This window comes from Ochlerotatus camptorhynchus, unplaced genomic scaffold (assembly GCF_037179485.1).
Source record: "Ochlerotatus camptorhynchus isolate MF236.1 unplaced genomic scaffold, CSIRO-AGI_Acam_v1.1 ptg000084l, whole genome shotgun sequence".
NCBI classification, from domain to species: domain Eukaryota; kingdom Metazoa; phylum Arthropoda; class Insecta; order Diptera; family Culicidae; genus Ochlerotatus; species Ochlerotatus camptorhynchus.
In genome coordinates this window covers 2,920,015-2,942,500 of record NW_027040574.1, presented here as the reverse complement: position 1 = coordinate 2,942,500, position 22,486 = coordinate 2,920,015, and the positions used below count along the sequence as shown (strand labels likewise).

General features: G+C 43.2%; 2 protein-coding genes across 2 annotated transcripts; both read left to right on the top strand.

Moving 5' to 3' along the window:
* Positions 1–18,082: 18,082 nt before the first annotated feature.
* Positions 18,083–18,832, top strand: LOC135698226 (uncharacterized). Its single transcript, XM_065218119.1, has one exon. The coding sequence runs from the start codon at positions 18,083–18,085 to the stop codon at positions 18,830–18,832; it is 750 nt and encodes a 249-aa protein (XP_065074191.1).
* A 1,125-nt stretch (positions 18,833–19,957) lies between these two features.
* On the top strand, positions 19,958–20,957 carry trk (trunk). The gene has a single exon (XM_065218149.1). It carries the CDS (start codon positions 20,123–20,125, stop codon positions 20,879–20,881), a length of 759 nt encoding a protein of 252 aa, XP_065074221.1. The 5' UTR covers positions 19,958–20,122; the 3' UTR covers positions 20,882–20,957.
* Positions 20,958–22,486: the final 1,529 nt, after the last annotated feature.

Here is a 22,486-nt window from a genome sequence, read left to right as displayed (position 1 = left end):
GACAATTATTGTCTAAATGAATACAACTTAAACCACAGACAAACAGACATAACACTCGCAAGTTGTTCATCGAATACGCGTTTAACGGTCAATTTAAATGTTTTTAGTTGGTAGTACCGCCACCTGTGACGCGCATAGTCAATTCCCTTGCGTTTGACGTTTACACACTACCGCCATCTGTTCAGTGTACTACCCACCACAGTGTACTCAACAGATGGCGGTAGTGTTTTAGCGACGAAGTTTTACAGTGAAAAATATTCAATGTGCTATGTCTGTTTGTCTGTGCTTAAACTAAATAGTTACTGTCAACGATACGGAAAAGCCCAAGTAACCGATGACGAAACACGATTGCTGATACATTAAAGCCGATCTCTTGAAAGTCTATGGAATAATTTCTGAGTTAGCTGGTATGAGAAAATATCTGAGATGTGATTTGGATTGATGGATAGCAAGATAGGTATCTCCAAAATACCTTACTATAATAGAACGGTATCATATGAGAACATCTCAAGTGTGATTTTATTTGTTGGACAGTCTTTCAATAATTTCTGAACCTCCTGTTATGATATGAGGGAATATCTGAGAGACGAGATTTGAATTGTCAGATGGTTGGATATCTTTAGGTATCATACCTGAAGACCATTCTGGTGTCTTACAAAAAATATCTAGAGGAATTTATGGAGAACTATGAACACCTGCATCTTTAAAATATTTTCTGAGTAAATTGGTATCATGAGAAAATATCTGAAAGACGTGATTTGAATTGTTGAACAGGGTTAATTACTGTAAAAAATGACTTTGGTACACTCGATGGGTCTCCACATATGTATGGCCCTGGGCCCCAGTTAACGTTAACAACGCTCTATGCTCCGTGTAATATTCTGGATGTGACCAAATTCTGACATGAGCTAAAATTGCAACAGTGTGAAGGAGCCTTTACTATGATGGCTGTCAAAATGAGACATATTAAACTTCAATTCAAACTAGACTATTGTATAACTGTATGTGTGACTTGTAACAGATAACACAATTTTTGAATTGTTACCGAAAACATCGTTGGTGGTTCTTACAGTAATTATAGCACGATATCATCAACCCGAAGACGGCGAGTTTAATTAACAGCCTTCGAACACCAAATTCAATTTATGGATTTACTACAACATTCTTTAGGGAGTCTGACAACTTGCTCAATTTTTCATGTCTGAATATGAGCACAGTAGTTTCATAGAGGTAACTCTAAGACCACTGGGTCCCGAAGAAAATCATTATTATTTTTGGCTCACTCAGTACCAGAACAACGGTCCCAAGCAGTCCCAAGCTATTTCACTCACCCCTGCATGTTCTGCATGAATCCACACACCCCTGATGTTATCTGTCAAACTTTCATAGCGAATCAAAACAAACATAGTGTAGTAATAGAATTTCAACTAGAATAGGGTACGTTAATCGTTTGCTTGGGACCAATAGGCTACTAAAGTGGTGAGCCAATTTAAAGTCGTTAGTTTCGTATTGATTGTTGGTAGTTTTGAATACTCATTATGACTTTCATTAATTTTGTGCTTGAATTCTCAAACATAATGACAGTTGTTGTTATTCACATCGTCGTGATTGTGCACTGCTAAATTTGTCGATTTTTTATCACACGGGCTATCGTTATTCGTTTTTTTCCGTTCGGTATACCTGTAATATTGTAACTGGTTGTTAGTGGAAAGTGCAGTTCGTTGCAATAATCGTCTAATTAGAGCATATTTTGTGTTGTGAAAACAGTGAAAAAGTTATTCTATCGGACATATTGTAGTGTATACTGTTGTGTTATTGTCGATATCAGAGTAGCATTGGACGATCTTCAGAATCCAATTCCTCTTTGCGTATTAGAGCATCTCCACCGCTGTTTCTAAATCACTTTTGGAAACTGAGTCAGCATGACTTCCGCCTGTGACCAATGCGCTAAACCAGTTAAAGGCGATGAAGAATCCATCTCCTGCATGGCTTTTTGCGACAGGATGATTCACCTAAAGTGCGGCGGCACAAAGCTGAATAAGGCTTTTTTGAATATTGTCCACACTAGCCCGAACCTGTTTTGGATGTGTAACGAGTGCGCCAAGCTGATGAAATGTGCTCGGTTCAAAACTGCCGTCTCGTCGTTTGGCAGTGTGATTAATTCTATCACCGAGAGACAGGTAATCGCACACGCTGAGCTTAGGAAGAATATGGCTAAGCAAGAACAGCAGATCGCTCAGCTATCGAAACGAATCGCATTGGCAACTCCGACAAACTCCGATTTCATGCGTCAACCGCCATTAAAACGGCGCCGCGATGAAGGCTAGCTCACTAGCAAACCACTTCATGGTGGTTCTAAAGCAGTAACAGGCGACAATGCCTTTACCGAGGTCCTTACTGTCCCTGAACCCACCAAGCTGTTTTGGCTGTACCTTTCTCGTATTCATCCTAGCGTGAAATCTGAATCAATCGAGAAGCTGGTCAAAGGTTGTGTATGAGCTTCATCTCGTACAAAGTCGGAATGGATCCCAAACTACGCGAAGCTGCTCTTAGATCGGATACATGGCCGAAAGGAATTTTGTTCCGTGAATTTGACATCGGTTCAAAAAACATGTGGTTGCCTCGTTTGAACACGCCTACCAAGTCTGCTGATTCAGAATTGGATTTTGCGTTGTGAATTGGAGCGCTGTAGACCAGAACGCACTGCCTGTCGCATTATGGGAGACCTCGAACCACTCGATCCAGTCGCGCTAGCTGTTTCCCGCCATCAAAGCCGTTCTGGCCCTGCGGTCGAGTTCGGTGGTGAGGTCTCCCGAGCATCGTCGTCAGGCAAGTATGCATACATTAGTTACAGTCATTTGCCTGATCAGTTTCCGTGTTCCAGTGCAACGCTTCATGATGTTTACCCGATTTCCAAGAATAAGATCTTACTTGGTGAATTGCTATGTACATGTCAAGATTGGCGCGTCGGAATCGGATGTTTTCTCAAACAACTCGGGAGTCCCGCAAGGCAGTAATCTAGGACCGCTACTATTTTCGATCTTTTTAAACGATGTCGCCTTGCTGATACCATTAGGATGCCGCGTTTTCTATGCAGACGATACGAAAATCTACAAAATTATTAAAAGCCTCTCGGACTGCTGGGATCTCCAGAATATGTTAGGTATTTTTGCTGACTGGTGCTCAAGAAATTTGATGAGTCTAAGCATAGAAAAATGTAACATTATTTCATATCACCGAAAAATTGAACCAATCATGTTTGACTATGTTCTCTACGGACGCTGTCTTGCTCGTGTAGAGCACATAAAGGATCTCGGCGTTACCTTGGACTGCAGACTCACTTTCAGAATCCACTACAATGACATCATCTCCAGAGCTAATCGACAATTGGGCTTTATTTTCAAAATTGCCGACGAGTTTCGTGACCCGCTATGTCTCAGGTCACTTTACTGCTCGCTTGTGCGATCCTTATTGGAGTCAAGTTCAGTTGTTTGGTGCCCTTTCCATGCTAGCTGGATCACTAGAATTGAATCCGTTCAACGCAAGTTTGTGAGGTATACTCTTCGTTTCCTCAACTGGCGTGACCCAACGAACTTGCCACCGTACGAGGAGCGTTGCCGTCTCCTGGGAATCGAGCCATTAGAGGTGAGACGGACGGTCGCTCAAGCTATGTTCGCTGGAAAGCTGCTTACAGGTGACATTGACTGCCCAACACTGCTGTCACAGCTAAATATGTATGCCCCTGAGAGGTCTCTTCATCAACGCGACTTTCTGTTTTTGAAACCACGGAGCCGGAATTATACACAACACGAGCCAATTCGAGCAATCAGCCGACAATTCAACAACTTTTTTTATATGTTCGACTTCAATGTATCAGCTGACGTGTTTCGTCATCGGCTACTTGGCCTTTTCCGTACCGTTGACCGTAACTATTTAGTTTAAGTTTTATTCATTTAGACAGTATTTGTCAAATTTAAAGGAGTATTTGTCAGTTGAATTTTTCAATAAACAATAAACAATAAACAATAAACAATGGTATATTATAGTTGTTGGATACATACAAACCTGAACATGTTCTGTCCGTATATCCGGAACCAGTTGACCGATTCATAAAATCTGGTCTATAGTAAAAATACCATTAATTTGGTCCTTTTTCTATAATTCTGGTGTAGTGGTTGCCAAGAAACACGTCTTCTAAAATACAAATGCACAAAACACATATTTACATTGCCGGCGTATCAAAAATCATCCCGACATCGCGCCGACTCCAAAACGTCGGCGGCGACGGCGTGAAAATACATACGGCCTTTTGAAAAATTAGCCTTGAGAAGTTTCATTCAAATCGGTCGTAGTCCTGCAAGATGTTTTCCTTTTTCTGGCAGATTTCACCTGGAAATGCTCATTATTCATTATTTTGTTTGGGTGCCTATTTGACATAAGAAGCGAAGAAAATGTGTTGTTATGAAGTCGTTAAAAATATCCCTTTATGTGCGGAATCATTTATGAGATTTTAAGGTAATAACTCAAGCAGAAGTTGTATTAAATTTTGAGCAGGCCGTATTATGATGCGATAAAATCATCGGCAGACAAACAAACGGTGTTGCGCTGCATTATACAACGTTAACCATATCGCCCTATCTAATTTTCAACCCTCAACCCGTCATCATTAGGCACTCATAATTTGATATTCATTTCAATGCCAAATTAGTCCTCTTACTATAAATACAATTTCCCCCTTTTTTCAACTTCGATACTGGTGCTCACATCTCGGCACCAGAAACCGGAAAAACCATTCCCAAATGAAGCTATTTAGCTGCACAGTTTGTTTGCCGATTCCTACAACCCCACTTCAACACCATGTTAGACAAATGTTTCTGCAATCTCTCCCTCACACCCATCGAAAACAAATCCCAGTAGGCGAGCCCAACTGACTGAACTGAGAAACAACCCCGCAGCAAATGCTCAAACTGCGATGCGTTCCTCCCTCCCCATTCGCTATTGATTCGCGTTGACTCGTGACTGTTGTCTTCGCCATCAGGAAGGAAATCTGGGTTTAAACTGATAAAAATCTTTATTGAAATTTTCACGCCCGGTGGTGGATTGTTGACAAGTCAATTGGTCGTGGCTAATGATTTATGCTAATGAGGTCCCGCTCGTTAGCCTGAGCGAGGAAACACTTATCCACGCGTTAAACTGTCAGATTCAGCCATCGCGCCGTGGGAAATTTCGTGGGGAACGAAACTAATCAGCTCTGGTCGGACCGGGCTGAAGCATTGGCCGATGTTGTCCTCGACCAACGGCAATCTTTTGTCCAGAAAATCCGCAAGACGGATAATGGAAAATGCTCTTTGTGTTTCCACTGCTGGCTGCGAGCGAAAAAAGAAAGCGGGATTATATTTTCTTTTACTACGGCTTTTCCACGTCATCTTCGGACAAGTGACGACCGGGCGACCGGGAAGATGATGGGAATCCAACTAACGACACGTTCAAGGTCCATTATTGAGGATTAGCCGAACGGAATTTAATCCGTTGGACAATATTGCCCATTGTGCCTCGATGTGATTATATGACGAGAGCTTTGTTCGTTTGAATGTTGTGACGTAAAAATCGACTGTGTCCTTGCCGAATCAACTGTGGGACCGTTGTGGCGAAAGCGGCTAAAGGTATACCTAGACTGATTGGCACCGCATGAGTGCAATTTTCTGTGTCTTTCTGACCTGCGGCTACCCAACAACGACCAGAACAATCCCTTGATTGCTCAAGTGTGTCTCTTTTAACAATGTGGTCAATCCGTTCTTTTATCTTTTTTTATTTTCTGTTCAGAACGAGAACGAGTGAGTGATTACAATAATTTCATACCACACTCCCCGGTCGGGCACTCCAGTTCGACTACTGACACAGAATCGTTGTTGGCAGTTAGCAGCTTACTTGGACCGTGCCGTCATCGGCGTTGTCGTCGTCGTCGTCGTCGTCGCCTACTGCAAGTGCTTCGCCAGGAATGTTTCAATGAAAATTCTTTATTAACCTGCATCCGATCCGGCTAATTGACCGGCGCTACTTGGACTCTATTGAGAAAAGTTCAAACTTGGTCTAATTATAATTAAACTTTTATCCGCGCCAGTGACGTTTGACGTTTATCAGAGTATCGGTCCTACTTGGGGCCCATTATTCACACCCACCGAACCCCGATGGGTCAGGAATGTTCGTAGGATAATTAAACCTCACCATTCTTTGATCGTTACAATAGTGCTTTATCCTCTTCTGGCAGTCTACGGGCGAGGCGAGGGTAGCTGAAAGCGCAGATTGAAGAAACGTTGCGAAGAATTCCAATAAATTTTCCTCGGTTCAAATTTTGCTTCCCCGTCTGTTGAATTTGTTGTGAGGTAAAGGGAGATCAGAGTCGTGTGTGGTAGCGAGCGGTGACAATTTAAGCTAGATGACTCTATTAAATCATAAACTACGGAGAGGCAGCATGCTTCCCAGTTGGTATTTCCGTGTTTGGTCAAGGGCTTTTGCACATTGAAATCATCAATTCGAGGAATTTACCACGGTTGAGGGTGCGGAGCAAGTGTTGCCAGGAATTGTTCTTGCTCAGGTATGCCTGGTATTTTTGAGATATTTCGAAATTGAATTGAAATTGAATTGAAGTTGAATTGAACGCGAATTGAAATTGAATTGAAATCTAATTGAAATCTAATTGAAATCTAACTCAAATTGTATCAACATTGGAGTGAAATTGAATTTAAATTGGATTGAAATTGAATTGAAATTGAATTGAAATTGGGTTGCAATTTAATTGAAATTGAGTCTGAATATAAACGATTCCATTGTATCGAGCCTCACCAGACGTGACATTTTAAAGTGGCAGCAGTTGCAGTGCAGGAAGTACACAATGCACAATGGTTTTTTAGAAAAGCTGGAACTGTCACGTCTGATGAGGATTTTTCAATTTCAATTCAATTTCAATTCAATTTCAATTCAATTTCAATTCAATTTCAATTCGATTCCAATAAAATTTCAATTCAATTTCAATTCAATTTCAATTCAATTTCAATTCAATTTCAATTCAATTTCAATTCAATTTCAATTCAATTTCAATGCAATTTCAATTCAACTTCAATTCAATTTTAATTAAATTTCAATTAAATTTCAATTCAATTTCAATTCAAGTTCAATTCAATTTTAGTTCAATTTCAATTCAATTTCAATTCAATTTCAATTCAATTTCAATTCAATTTCAATTCAATTTCAATTCAATTTCAATTCAATTTCAATTCAATTTCAATTCAATTTCAATTCAATTTCAATTCAATTTCAATTCAATTTCAATTCAATTTCAATTCAATTTCAATTCAATTTCAATTCAATTTGAATTCAATTTCAATTCAATTTCAATTCAATTTCAATTCAATTTCAATTCAATTTCAATTCAATTTCAATTCAATTTCAATTCAATTTCAATTCAATTTCAATGCAATTTCAATTCAATTTCAATTCAATCTGAATTCAAATTCAACTTCAATTCAATTTCAATTCAATTTCAATTCAATTCAATTTCAATTCAATTTTAATTCAATTTCAATTCAATTTCAATTTAATTTCAATTCAATTTCAATTCAATTTCAATTCAATTTCAATTCAATTTCATTTCAATTTCAATTCAATTTCAATTCAATTTCAATTCAATTTCAATTCAATTACAATTCAATTTCAATTCAATTTCAATTCAATTTCAATTCAATTTCAATTCAATTTCAATTCAATTTCAATTCAATTTCAATTCAATTTCAATTCAATTTCAATTCAATTTCAATTCAATTTCAAATCAATTTTAATTCAATTTCAATTCAATTTCAATTCAATTTCAATTAGATTTCAATTAAATTACAATTAGATTTCATTTAATATTTTAATTTAATTTCAATTCATTCAATTCAATTTTCTTTCAATTTCGGCTTTGAAACCGTATGTAGGAAGACAAAAATGTTTGCGTCAAATACCGCTATTTTTTGATTTATGGTGTCTTGAAGAAAGTTTTGATATGTTTTGTGGCAAATTTTTTAATGTATGTCAAATTAAGAGCGAGTTGAAAATATCAACTTTTAATTTATTTCTTATAGACCAGCACAATGTTCGACAAAGTTGTAGAACTATTTATTTGAAGCAACTTTTCTCACGAAAGACATTTTCTATCTCTAACGGTTCACGTTTTATACTAGTTTGTACGTTACAGTAATTATTTAAAGTAAGACAGTCCAATATTTAAAGTAAGGCACAGGTCATAGAGATCCTGCAATTTTCCAGATGTTCATTGAGCAGCCCTTAAGATCCTGGATCGACGTTGTCCATTTGTCAACTTATCACTCCCAACACAGTTTACCCATTTTTGGGTAGGTTCAGTTTTGACGGATCTGGGTGGATTCTACCCAAATTTGGGTAGTTTTGAAATAGCGTGTAGCGAATCAAAACAAACTTTGTGTAGTACTAGAATTTTGACTAGAATGGGGTACGTTAATCGTTTGCTTGGGACCAATAGGCTAGTCCGAGGGGGAAGACAGTGAGAAATTAAGAGCAATCCAGAGTAACTCTGAGGAACTCTTTTGCTCTCTGATGAACGATTTTATTATCTCGATTGTTTGGACAGCGCAGGCCAAGGAACGTTAGTTTTTTCAGCCGGTGATCTATGCCGTAAAATACACTCAAACTCAACAAACATCACGCAATAACGTTGCTATTTTTATACAAAATAAAAGGGGGCTAGGGGGGAAGGCGTATGTGGGGGTTTGGTGGAATAGTTTGTACGTTTTTATTATTTGTTCTAGCAACCGAGACCCTCACAGGACTCATCATCAAGTACATGTCCCCACCGGAGCTGGTAGCCGGAAGGGAATATCAATTCGCTTGTTCTAAGCATCTGGATGCCCAGTATTACCAACAATCAATACGAAACTAACGATTTTAAATTAGCTCACTACTTGACTAGCCTATTGGTCCCAAGCAAACGATTAACGTACCCCATTCTAGTCGAAATTTTAGTACTACGCAATGTTTGTTTTGATTCGCTATGAAAGTTTGACAGATAAAATGAGGGGTTATTGGTTTTTCCTCTGTTTCGAGGGGTGAATCGATTAGCTTGGGACCGAAGAGAGTACCAGAGCTGAGCCAAAAAGTTGAGCACGTTATTTCGGGACCTTCTAGTCTTAGAGTTACCTCTATGGTATTACAGTAGCAAGATCCTGGTCAATTTCATTATCATTGCAAATTTAGGAAAATAGCCAAAACTTCAATGAACTGGTAGAAAATGAGATTATATCCTCATTTAAATATTACATCCATTTATTTTCTTCATTCGTTGTTTTCGTTTCGTTATCGAACTGACATTTGCATGGTCAGATTCCAAAACTATATGCCCTACTAATTTTTCTTTCGTCACAAATTAGATCAGATTCCAAAGTAACTCTGAGCAACTCTGAGTAAAAGAGGTACTCAAATGATTCAATTTAAAATTGTTAGTTTCGTCTTGATTGTTGGTACCAGAGCTGAGCCAAACAGTTGAGAGCTTAAATTACATTACCCCATTCTAGTCACAATTCTAGTACAACACTATGTTTGTTTTGATTCTCTATGAAAATTTGACAGATAAAATGAGGGGTATACTTTACGCTTATACCACAAACGAAGTGACAGACGACTAACTGGGGAAGAAATCCATTAAAATAATGTGGTTCACTGTAATAGAATTTTCTTGGAAGCTTGTGCCATCATCCACCAGATGGGTTAGTTTTTTTGTTTTGATTTGAGCAAAGTTGATATTGTGTAAAATGATTCTTTGACAGTGTGCAAAGAGTGTATCATTTTGTCATTTTTTTTTATGCATTTCAGTTTTGAGTAGAGTGAAAAAGATAGAACCAAAACATTCAAATACATTTGGGTAAAATGCTAGTACAATCCAATAGTAGTGTTGCCATGTGGTACAATCCAGTAGTAGTGGTGTTGCTATGTGGTACACTGAAAAATTGAAATAACAGGTTAGTCACCAAAATTTTCGAGCAGCTCCGTCTGTCACTTCGTTTGTGCTTATACCAACCGGTGGCAACTAACGATTTTAAATTGGCTCACTACTGGACTAGCCTATTGGTACCAAGCAAACGATTAACGTACCCCATTCTAGTTGAAATTCTAGTACAACACTATGTTTGTTTTGATTCACTGTGAAAGTTTGACAGATAAGAGGGGTTTGTGCTAGGGGCAGATCACTTGAGGTGCATTTATTATAACAAAAAAATTAAATGCATTTTATCAGTTCATTTTTTGCTGGTTGTATTTCTAAGTGACAACTCCCACCAATACATGCATGTATACATGAAGGGTTTGTCTTTTTTTGTTGTTCGCTCAAACCCACACTCCTGACTTGAGAAAATTATTCAGCAGAAAAAAATCGTCGAAATTTCCGGTGGCAGCCGAAGTGGCAGCATTAAAAATCTCAACTGGAATCGCCTCCTCCACCGAATCGGAGAGCCTCCTCCACCGAAAACGCGAGAAAACTCCGTCAAAGCTCACTGGAACCTCATTTAGCAGCATCGAAAATCTCAACCGAAATCTCTCCGCCGTGAAAATCTGAAAACTCCGTCGAAAATCCCCTCGAAAATTCAGATGCTGCCAACGGAGGTCTTAGAGACTTTTGACGAAGTTTCCACGCATTGTTGGCGAAAGAGGTTCTGCACGATACCAGTGAAATGGATGCTGAAGAAGGCATTTATTTGCAGGCTACGAAAGTTCCAGGCATTTTCTCACGTTATCGATGGACAAAGTTCCGCGTGATTTTGGTGATTTTGGATGCTGCCAGCGGGAGTTCCTGTTCAATGGATTTTTTTTTGCCTTCTCGGCGAATTAAATTCTGCATGATTTCGAAACAGATTCTAGCAGCTGCCAACAAAGGTTCTAGGAACTTTGTCTTGTTCTGATGAAGGGTTCAACCACCAGGATTACGTTTAACTTGGTTTGACTAAATAAAATACATTGGAGCTACATAGAGTCTGTTGATGTTGACACATAAATATATTGCAATTACATAAAAAATACGAGATTTCTATGGCGTTTTCTTGCGATTATAGCGGACGAGGTTCCATACGGTTTCGGTGGCGATTTATGATGTATTTTCTCGTGTTTTAGGTGGAGGAGCTTCCGCATGATTTCGATGGAGATTTCCGATGCTGCCAACGGAACTTCGACGGAGGTGTCTCGCGTTCTCGGCGGAGCTGGTTTTACGTGATTTTGATGTTGGCAGGGGAAATTCCGGAGGGAGCTTCTCCACGATTTCATTGGAGAGTTTCTTTGCTGCCGGAAAAGGTTGCAGGAAGATTTTCGTGAATTCTCTACTCCGAGTTTTCTGTTCCTTTTGTGTTCGTTTATCTTCGCCTCGATGCATGTATGTATGTATATGTGTCACCGAAAAAGCGCATGCTTTGTTTTGATGTTCACATCCCACTGAATGATTGATGCTAACGATGGCAATTAAATGCATTTGATTTAAATTAAATGCTTATTCAATGGGTTTTCTAAAAGTGAGACTCCCCTAGCTCGGGTTGCTCCGATCATTTGGTCAACGACAAATCACTTTTCGTCGAATTTAGTGAGCTGCAGAAGCCGGTGGAGATTGCGATCGCCAAAGACGGTGAGACGATCGTAGCAAAGCAAGCGGGAACGGTGAAAGTGATTTCCGTCGTGGATTGCAAGGAAATAAAGTGTCGGCCCGTATCTACCGTGATTCGGAAGTGGTCGCTGTAATGTACTGTCAAATGACAGATCAAATAGCTACAGGATCGCTCAATGCTATTTCATTATAGTTTCAATAACACATATTCTTGCACGAGTGTATGTCATGAAAAGATAATCTCAGGCCGGAGCAAACGACATGTTGAAATAAATCAGAGCAGACATTCTCTATTGAACCTCCAAACGTAAAACAGTGCAAATTCTTTAGTCGCTACGGGTAAACGTGTCAAAAACCTTTATCGTTTGGACTTCTTGGACGTAAATCGAAAGGCGAGTGATTCGTTGCTGTCGTTCGGGCGCGTATCAGCGAATCTGGAGCTGTGGCATAGGCGATTCGGTAACTTGAATGCGAGAAGCTTGGAGAAACTGATCAGTGAAGAAATGTGTGTTGGCTTGAAGCTGAACGGTCGCAAGAAGAATGAAAACGTTATAGTGGGAAAATACTCCGGGATGTGGCGGTGAGCGAGATGTTCTCTCCATTGCTGCGGCCGATGATGAACAATCCGAATCGGTTGACCAGGCACCGGATGCAATATTGTGGACGTTCCGGATACGGATGAGCAGGACGGCGGTTCCAGAGTGGAATCGGTGTCGGAGTACGAGAGTTTCTTCGAAGAAGACCACACTGGAGCAGAATCGGAATCCGGTTCGAACAACGATGGCGAGCACGATCCAGTGGAAGCTATCAGCTCCGGTCGACCAGTGCGTGAGCGGTAACCACCGGCGTGGCAAACTGACTATGATATGGAGTATGGAGTAAATGGATTTGCCAAGGACGCTGGCCGAAGCGAAAGCACGGCAGGACTGGCTGAAGTGGGAAGCTGCGGTAAACGAGGAAATAGAAGCCCACACGAAGAACGAAACTTGGACTTTGACCAAGCTGCCAGGAGATAGAAAGTCGATCACGAGCCGCTGGGTTTTCAAGATAAAGCCTGGTCTGAATGGGAAACCGGATGGCTAAAAAGCACGGCTAGCACGGTCGCCAAACTGGACACTTTGCGTTCTGTCTTGGCGATCGCTTGTCGGGACAAAATGGTGGTGCATCAAATGGATGTTTGTACCGCCTTCTTGAACGGGTCGCTCACTGAGGAGATTTTCATGACGCAACCGGAAGGGTTCACAAAAGGAAAGAACCTAGTCTGCCGTTTGCAAAAGTCCCTCTATGCCTGGAACAGTCGATTTCATAACTTCGTGGTGAACCATCTTGGCTTCAAGCAAAGCGCCAAAGACCAGTGCTTGTACACCCGCGGATCCGGAGCGATTAGGGTGTTTATGGTTCTTTACGTGGACGACATACTGATTGCCGGAGCGTCGCTGAAATCAGTCCAGATGGTGAAGGACTGTCTCTCAAAGGAATTCGAGATGAAGGGCATCGGTTAAATCAAGTGCTTTCTGGGACTGCAAGTTAACTACGATCGGGCTGACGGTGTTATGAAGATAGCTCAGCGGCACTATCTGGAGAACGTCCTGAAACGTTTTAAAATGGAGGACTGCAAGCCGTGCTCAACGCCCATCGAGAACCGCCTGAAGCTGCCGAAAGGGAACGAGCAGAATCGAACCATAGAGGTAACTCTAAGACTAGTAGGTCCCGAAGAAAATCATTATTATTTTTGGCTCACTCAGTACCAGAACAACGGTCCCAAGCAGTCCCAAGCTATTTCACTCACCCCTGCATGTTTTGCATGAATCCACACACCCCTGATGTTATCTGTCAAACTTTCATAGCGAATCAAAACAAACATAGTGTAGTAATAGAATTTCAACTAGAATAGGGTACGTTAATCGTTTGCTTGGGACCAATAGGCCACTAAAGTGGTGAGCCAATTTAAAATCGTTAGTTTCGTATTGATTGTTGATCGAACCGCGCAGACGTTCAGGGAACTAGTTGGTTGCTTGTCCTACGCAGCCCTAACCACTAGAACGGATCTGACAGCGGCAGTGAACTTCTATAGCCAGTTGCAGAGCTGCCCCAGTGATGAGCACTGGACTCATCTGAAAAGGATACTGCGATACGTCAAGGGATCGCTCGATTTCGGCCTGATCTACCGTGCGGATAAAGCAGCGCCGCTGCTGGAGGTCTTTTTGGAAGCAACAAACCGTCTCACCAAGAAGCAACAAACCGTCGCTCTCTCATCGACTGAGGCAGAGCAGACAGCCCTCTGTATGGTGGCCTGCCATGAGATGTGGATGAGCCGTCTTCTGCACGATTTGGGATACAGGAGCAAGGAACCGATCTGCGTTTACGAAGATAATCAGTCTGCTATGAAGATCGCAGAGGAATCGAAGACCTTCGGACGGGTCAAACACATCGACGTAAAGTTCCACTTCCTGCGGGACTTTATAAAGGATGATTGCATCACTCTCAAGTTCCTACCGTCCGTCGAACAACCTGCGGACATGATGACAAAAGGGTTATCGATTGCAGCATTTCGACGTCATCGTGCTGGGATTGGCCTGGTAGACTGCAGTGGCTGAGCAGGGGTGTTGAGTGTCCAGCCCCTTGCACTCATCAAGTCCACTAACCCAGTGGGCTATGTTGCCCCCATCGAAAGGTTACACTACTGCCTAGAGAAATAACAAAGACAACAACACTTCCGTTTTTCATTCCATGTTACTCTCTTCCTGAATAAATACGTTTTTCTTTGAACTAGTTATTTCTGTCGGTCTCGTTGGTTTTTCCTCGTGTGGTCATCCGTGTGGGAGTAGAATGACCACTAGCGTCCTACCCCTACATGCAGACAACAGAGACAACCTATATTGGTACACCTTGAAATTTGCTTTTGGTTGACAGTTGGAAGTTTTTTTTTTGTTCAGTTAGCGTTCTAGTTCTGTAGTAAAAGACGCAAATAAAATAGTAGCTTTTTTCTTTTCCCGTAGTTTACGTGTGTTTAATCGTTTTTCCGAAATTCGTTCCTTTTCCGAGGTTTCCGGTAGTGCTCTGCTCCTTCAGGTTATGGGCCCAGTAGTGAAAAGTGGACAGTTTCATTTTTTTTCGTGGAAAACGGGTGTGCCGGAAGAATCGCGTTTTTTCTTTCGAGAACCTTTTATGTAACACGTGCAGTGGGAAAAGATGGCCGAAAGCATGAAGGTCATGTTCGCCAAGTTGAATGGCAACAACTACGTTTCCTGGAAGTACAGGATGACGACGATGCTTGAGCGCGAGGAAGTTTGGGACGTGATTGAGAAACCCAAGCCAGAGGAGGTTGATGCCGAGCTCCAGCAGTGGATCAAGGATGATCGGAAGGCTCGTACGACAATTGCGCTCTTCGTGGAGGATAGTCAGTTGCGTTTCATCAAAAAGGCGGCGACTGCTCGCGAGATGTGGTTTAACCTCAAATCGTACCACGAAAAAGCGACTATTGGAAACCAGGCCCTGTTGTTGCAGCAGCTTTGCTCGTTGAATCTGAGTGAAGGTGGAAACGTCGAGAAACACATCGAGGAGATGGAGAATCTTTACGAACGTCTGGAAAATGCTGGTGTGGAGCTTAGTGAGCTGCTGAGAATCATTATGATGCTTCGGAGCTTGCCATCGTCGTATCACAGCTTTGTTACTTCATTGGAGAACCGGCCTCAGGAAGATTTGACGATCGATTTAGTGCTGGCGAGACTTCGGGATGAGTGCCAAAAGCGAGAATGTCAGCAGGGAAACGGTGTCAAGATGGAGAAGGCCATGAAGATGGTAGCGAAGCCAAAAAGTGAAACTCGGAAGTGTTTTTTCTGCAATATGCCGGGTCATCTGAAGAAGAATTGCAGGAAGTTTCTAGCAGCGAAAAAGGAACAAGGCCTAAGCCAGTCAAGTCAGAAGGATAGTCCAGACCAGCAAGCGAAGCAGGTGCAAACACAACCGGCGCCGGAGCAGCGGGATGCTGAGAAACCTAGTGAGAAACCCAGCGCTGTTTTTGGAGCTGTGTGCTTCGTCGCAGGAGGAGTTATTCCCGGAGCATGGACTGTGGATAGCGGTTGTACGTGTCATATGACCAACGACCGTACTTTCTTCAACGAAATGAAAAGAGGTGTCGTTGTCGATGTGACCCTGGCGGATGGAACCAAAACGATGTCTGCTGGATGCGGTAGTGGAGTGTTGTTCGGTGTAAACGGAGATGGAAACCGAATTGCCATCACGTTGGAGAACGTTCTTTACGTCCCTTCTCTAGAAGGTGGACTGATCTCGGTCCGGAAGCTGGCACTCAAAGGATTTTCAGTGGTGTTCGGCGTAGATCGTTGCGAAGTAAAATCTGCGGATGGCGTTGTAGTGGCAGTTGGTGAAACCGTCGGCAACCAGTACAAATTGAAAACGGCCGAGCAGGGTATGCGTGCGGTGTGTGGAAACCATACCTTGTTGTGCCAACACACCTGGCATAGAAGGTTTGGTCATCGAGATGCGGATGTCATAGAGTCGATTAAGGCGAAAGATCTGGCAAGTGGACTGGAGGTCAAGAGTTGCGGTGAGCAGATAGTTTGTGAATGTTGTCTGAAGGGGAAGTTGACTCGTTTCCCTTTCCCAGCGGTAACTAAACGCAAGTCTAAGCAGCCTTTGGATCTGATCCACACGGACCTTTGTGGCCCCATGGATAATCAAACGCCTAGTGGTAACAAGTACCTGATGACCATGATCGATGATTTCAGTCGATTCTGTGTGGTCTTTCTCCTGAAGTCCAAGGACGAGGCAGCAGGGAAGATAAAGGCGTACGTGCGCTGGACGGAGAATGGATTCGGACGGAAGCCCCGCATCATTAGATCCGATGGCGGAGGTGAGTATACTAGTAACAATTTGCAGGAGTTTTATAAGGCTGAAGGTATCGACGCGCAGTTCACGGTTCCCTACTCCCCACAACAAAATGGGGTAGCGGAACGCAAGAACCGAGCGCTTCAAGAAATGGCTAACTGCATGTTGCTCGATGCAGGCCTGCCAAAATGTTACTGGGGAGAGGCAGTATTAACAGCAGCTTATATTCAGAACCGGCTGCCTACTCGTGCTGTAGATCGTACTCCGTACGAGATGTGGACTGGGACGAAGCCGGACCTGACCCGTCTTCGTGTTTTCGGGTGCTCCGCTTATGTCCATGTCCCGGAATGCAAGCGTAAGAAATTTGATCCCAAAGCAAAGAAGCTATTGTTCGTCGGCTACTCGGATCAGCACAAGGGTTGAAGATTCCTGGATCGTGAGAGTGATCGGATCGTCATCAGCCGCGACGCGCGGTTCCTCGAGCTTGATAACGGCTCGGAGCGGGAAGATGCAGTTCAGGAGGACCAACAAGTTCCAGCGGAAATGCGTGAAGAAGATGAAAGTGAAGTGATCCTGGTTTGGAACAAGAGTGATGAGGCAGTTGAAGAGCCTGAAGAGCAAGAAGAAGATGAATCAGTTTACGAGGACGCTGATGATACAAACGAGAGTGATTTCTTCGGTTACGGTGATGAAAGTATTCACGAATCCGGACAAGTGCAGAGAAGGGCACCGCGCTCTACGCGAGGTGTTCTTCCAAGAAGATATGACGATTTTGTCGTTGCGTTGGCATCTCACGACGAAGAACCCGAAGACTACCGGGAGGCGATGGCCTTGCCAGAGTGGCGAAGTGCGATGAAGGATGAACTTAAGGCTCACAAACAAAACCAAACGTGGGAACTTGTGAGATTGCCACCCGGAAAGAAAGTGATTAGTGCGAAGTGGGTGTTTAAACTCAAGCGCGATGAAAATGGAAGAGTAGTCAAACATAAAGCGAGAATTGTTGCGCGGGGCTACTCGCAAAAGTTTGGTATTGACTATACGGATATTTTTGCCCCAGTAACGCGTATAACTACGTTGCGTGCGTTGCTGGCTGTTGCGGGCAAGAAGGGACTAGTACTGAAACAATACGACGTTAAAACGGCGTACTTAAATGGAACCGTTGAGGAAGAATTGTTTATGCGTCAACCCCCCGGTTTCACCGTAACTGGACAGGAGGAGATGGTGTGCAAATTGGTAAAAAGCATTTACGGTTTGCGTCAATCGGCACGTTGTTGGAATAAAGCGCTCCACGCTGTGTTGACGAAGAAGCTGAAATTTCAGCAATGTACATCAGATTCGTGTCTCTACGTACGGCACGTTCAAGGCGTTACGGTATACTTGCTAGTATACGTAGACGACCTCCTACTCGGAAGTGTGAATGAAGCATAGATCAATAAAGTGGCTGAAGATTTGAAGGAAGAGTTCGAGCTTACCTGTCTCGGCCCTGTTCGACATTTTTTGGGACTGGATATTCAGAAAGAGGACAGAATCTACTCTTTGCGGCTTACGGCGTATATTGACAAGTTGGTGAGCCAGCTGGGTATGGATAAGGCACCACCAGTAAAAACACCTATGGATCCAGGGTACCTGTCTGCGAACCATGATAGCAAGCCATTTTCGGATCAGACCTCGTATCGAAGTGTTGTTGGAGCTCTTTTATACTTGGCTGTCAATGCGAGGCCGGATATATCTGTTAGCGTGGGATTGCTTGGACGAAAGGTAGCTGAGCCAAATCAAAGCGACTGGTCTGCAGCTAAGCGGATCGTGCAATATTTGAATGCAACGAAGGATCGGAAGCTGACATACGGACCTGGACAGGAATGGAAGTTGATCGGATTTTCGGACTCCGATTGGGCCGGAGATCAGCGAACAAGGCGGTCTACTACTGGTGTGATATTTTTCTACGGTGGTGGGCCGATATGCTGGGTGAGCAAAGGACAGGATGCGGTCGCACTCTCGTCGTTGGAAGCAGAGTATTACGCACTCACCGTGGCGTGTCAAGAAGCAATCTGGATCAAGCGATTGATGAATGACCTCGACGAACCTCAGGCCGATGCGATTACCATCTTCGAGGACAACCAGGGGTGCATATGCTTTGCGAAGGCCGAACGATCGAGCGGAAGGGTAAAGCACATAGACACGACGAAGCATTTCATTCGTGACTTATGCGAACGGAAGATTATAGTTTTGGAGTATTGTCCTTCAATTGAGATGATTGCTGATGCTTTAACAAAGCCGTTGGGACGACTGATGTTCAACAAATTCATTGAACGGATCGGACTATCGACTTAGGTGAAGTCGGTGGTCATTCAGGAGGAGTGTGGGAGTAGAATGACCACTAGCGTCCTACCCCTACATGCAGACAACAGAGACAACCTATATTGGTACACCTTGAAATTTGCTTTTGGTTGACAGTTGGAAGTTTTTTTTTTTTGTTCAGTTAGCGTTCTAGTTCTGTAGTAAAAGACGCAAATAAAATAGTAGCTTTTTCTTTTCCCGTAATTTACGTGTGTTTAATCGTTTTTCCGAAATTCGTTCCTTTTCCGAGGTTTCCGGTAGTGCTCTGCTCCTTCAATCCGAAAACCCACTTTAAACCGTCCAACCGTGATACATTCACAACCATTTTCTTTTTAATCTGGATGAAGACAAAACATTTCTCATGTTGATTGTTTGCAATTGCCCAATTTTGAACATATAAGCGCATAGTAATTTGGATGGTCGTCCAAAAATTTCCCTCATGCATTTTGGTGAGCAGTTTTCATTAAATAACCACATGCAGATCGATATTCCTGCGCGCAACGCAGATTGATAAAAATGATATTGATTTTGTTAAAAAATAATAATAATAATAATCGGTTATCGGAGCTGATTACTCATGGACCGCAGCATGCCATGGCGGATTTGTATTTTTTCAACCATTTACCTATCCATAATTTCCGCCACACTGCTCTTCCCTTCTCCAGGAGCACCTAGCCTCGAACTACAATTTGATTCAGATTTCCACACCCCCTTGCAAATTCCATTATCAAAGCAAACCGTTGACATGTGACAAATTTCCTTGCAAGAAAGTTAAGCCACCCACCTACTACTGCCTTCCCTACTGTCATCTCTCGCCGCTAGTAAGAGGATTACAGCAGCACGGTGTCCTGTGATGTAGAATTCTTTTTCATCTTCACCCCGCACATGTCGGACGGACAATGTGTCAACGGAATTACACTCGATTTCGAAACGAATCAATTGTTGAAAAGTTAATTCCTTTCGCTCTGCGGTCAACAGGAGAAATTGCGTAGCAGGAACCCCGTGACAATGGGAGATTTTTTTTTCGATGACTCTTGTCGCATTGTTGGCCTAATTGAGATGTCACTGCGTGCTGTGAAATGGAATCTATATTTTTCCGATCAAATCAACTGTGTTTCACTAACACCAGTAAGCTCTGTTTTGCTGGTTGTCATAGGATACTGCATTTCAACGATCGTTGGCGTCCCGTGAAACAGCCCACTGTTGCTTTGTTTTTGTTCCGTGATCGGGTTATTTGTGATGCAAGTGCATGTAGAGTGAAATTCGTTCATATGTGACAACGGCATGCCGAGAAGTATGCATGCCGTCTTATTGTTAGTGCTAATGTTGATAACGCTTCAAGATGGCAACTCGAACGAGCGCACCCTGAACTACATGACCAACAGACAGCCGAAGGAATGTGTCCAGCTGCCGCCTCCGATATTATCGAACATCCTCGGGCCGGCGTTCAACTCCCGATATATGAGTATCGACAAGCCTCCCGTCATGCAAGACGAGTCGGTCAACGGGGAATCCGATGGAAAACGGGGTGCAATCAGCGGACTCTATCCATCATTCTACGTAGACGAAGATCACCTGGCCGAGCTGGGAAACAATCCAGCCTGGGCGGTTGACCACGCCAAGGATACGGCCAATCCGGTACTGAAGGCCCCGCTGAACAAACGAGAAGCTTTCGACTCTCTGCTGCACGAAATGGGCAAGGAAAGCCGTTCGACGCGCAGCTTCCGACGAGGTCAAACTGACGGGAGCACTCGACCGTGGGAGTGCGATGCGAAGATCCGTTGGGTTGACCTGGGCGCCGGGTACTATCCACGCTTCCTCCGAACCGTCGAGTGTGCCAAGAGCCGCTGCTGGTATGGCCATTACCAGTGTACGCCACGTTCGTTCACGGTGAAGATGCTCCGCAGACGCACGGGACAGTGCGTTTCGGCCGATCAGCTGCACAAGATTGGAGTTGAAGGACTGCCCGGGGAGCTTAGCGAACTGTGGGTCTGGGAGGAACGAGCGGTCAACTTTTGCTGCGATTGTGCTCCGCGATTTTAAGTCTCTAGTATCTCATCCTGAACCGACGAAATCAATAAAGAAACACTGACTTTGAGGATATAATAAAACAATGTCACTTGCCGCTTCGGATTCCCCCTTTTTTTCACAATCTCTGATGCAAAAATCAATCTCAGTAGGCCCCTCTTGAGAAATCCTTCGCTTGCTGCGACGGTTTATGTCGTAGCTGGCTCGATTTGCATAAATATTGAAACAATTTTCCAAGTGGCTCTGCTGCCTCGCGGCGGCGGCAGGAAGTTGTTCCATATTTATAAGGCTAATCATAATATTTTTCGGGTAAAGTGGTTTAACTAGTTTAAAGGGGAGGAAATTTTGTCACCGTGCAGTGCGGGGCCGATCACAGTAATTGTCGTGTAATGACTTAATAACAATAATCGACAGCAGATTGATTGGCCGTTGCATGGCGTGGTAAGTTGTTCAATATATGTGCATAGAAATTAGCTGTTTAAGAGAACCACTTTGGAATGTTGACATTAATGGGTTGCCCCAGGCGTGAGGATTGAAACATTGATTTATTGATACTCTTTCACAACTTTAGACTTCTCTTGAAGCTCCAAAAAGGTTCTCGTTTGGTTACCACATAAATTCGTCATTTCACGGAAACAATCCTGGTTTCGACATTTCCCCCAATCAAATAAGTCATGGGAGCGACTTCGCAAATCAGCTTTCACCCAAGCAGGCGGAAAATGAGCTTTCACCGCTCCGCTTATCCTTAGTTTGGTCCCGGGCGGGGGAATCAAATTTGCGGCTTCCGCGTGTGGCCACAAGCGAATTAGACCGGTCGGTCCCGTTGATGACCCCTGATTCCAACCGGCGGAAAGTCACCCACCACTGTGCCATCTAAAACGAAGCATTAGCCGCATGTAATCCCTTTCCGATCACCAGAGCACCAGTAGGCTCTGGAAGTAAGTAATCGGAAAACTGACTAAACGCGTCGTGTAACATAAGCTGATCTAGGTGAATAAATTATGTTTGATTTGCCTCCCCTCTTGGAATAATACCAAAGCACGGCTGCCGAAATGCAGCCAAAGCCGCCCCTTGGCGGCGATCCTTTTGCGTATGATAATAACAATAATAAGATAATCTCCTTATACGCAAAAATCTCTTCTCCCAGGTGGATCCCAACAGCGGCAGGTTTGAGCTCTACCTTCGATTGGTTTTGATTTTCACCCTGTTTCAAATTTTCCACTCATCCATCATCGCAGTAGCTGACGACGACGACGGCGGTGAAGAAGATTGCTCTTACCAACGCGTCGTCGTCGTCGCCTGCTAATAGCAGTTGCAGCATAGCTACTTTGTGCGAAAATTCAATTTCCACTCCGCCACCACAGCAATCTTCTTATCTGTCTTCCATCAGGGTTGCTTCGATCTACGTTCGATAGCGGACAAAAGAAACCCCGAACATGAAAGATACCATTCATGGTTCCAACAGCGAACCGAGGGAGGGACGGAAGGAATTTCGCAAAAATAATAATCCGTTCCGGCGCCTGTCGTTCCGTGAAGGGAAAATGCACATTTTCGATACCGTTTCTTCCTCCCATACTTGATGTCCGTCCTAGCTACCAGTGTAGTGTTTTCCTGGATTTT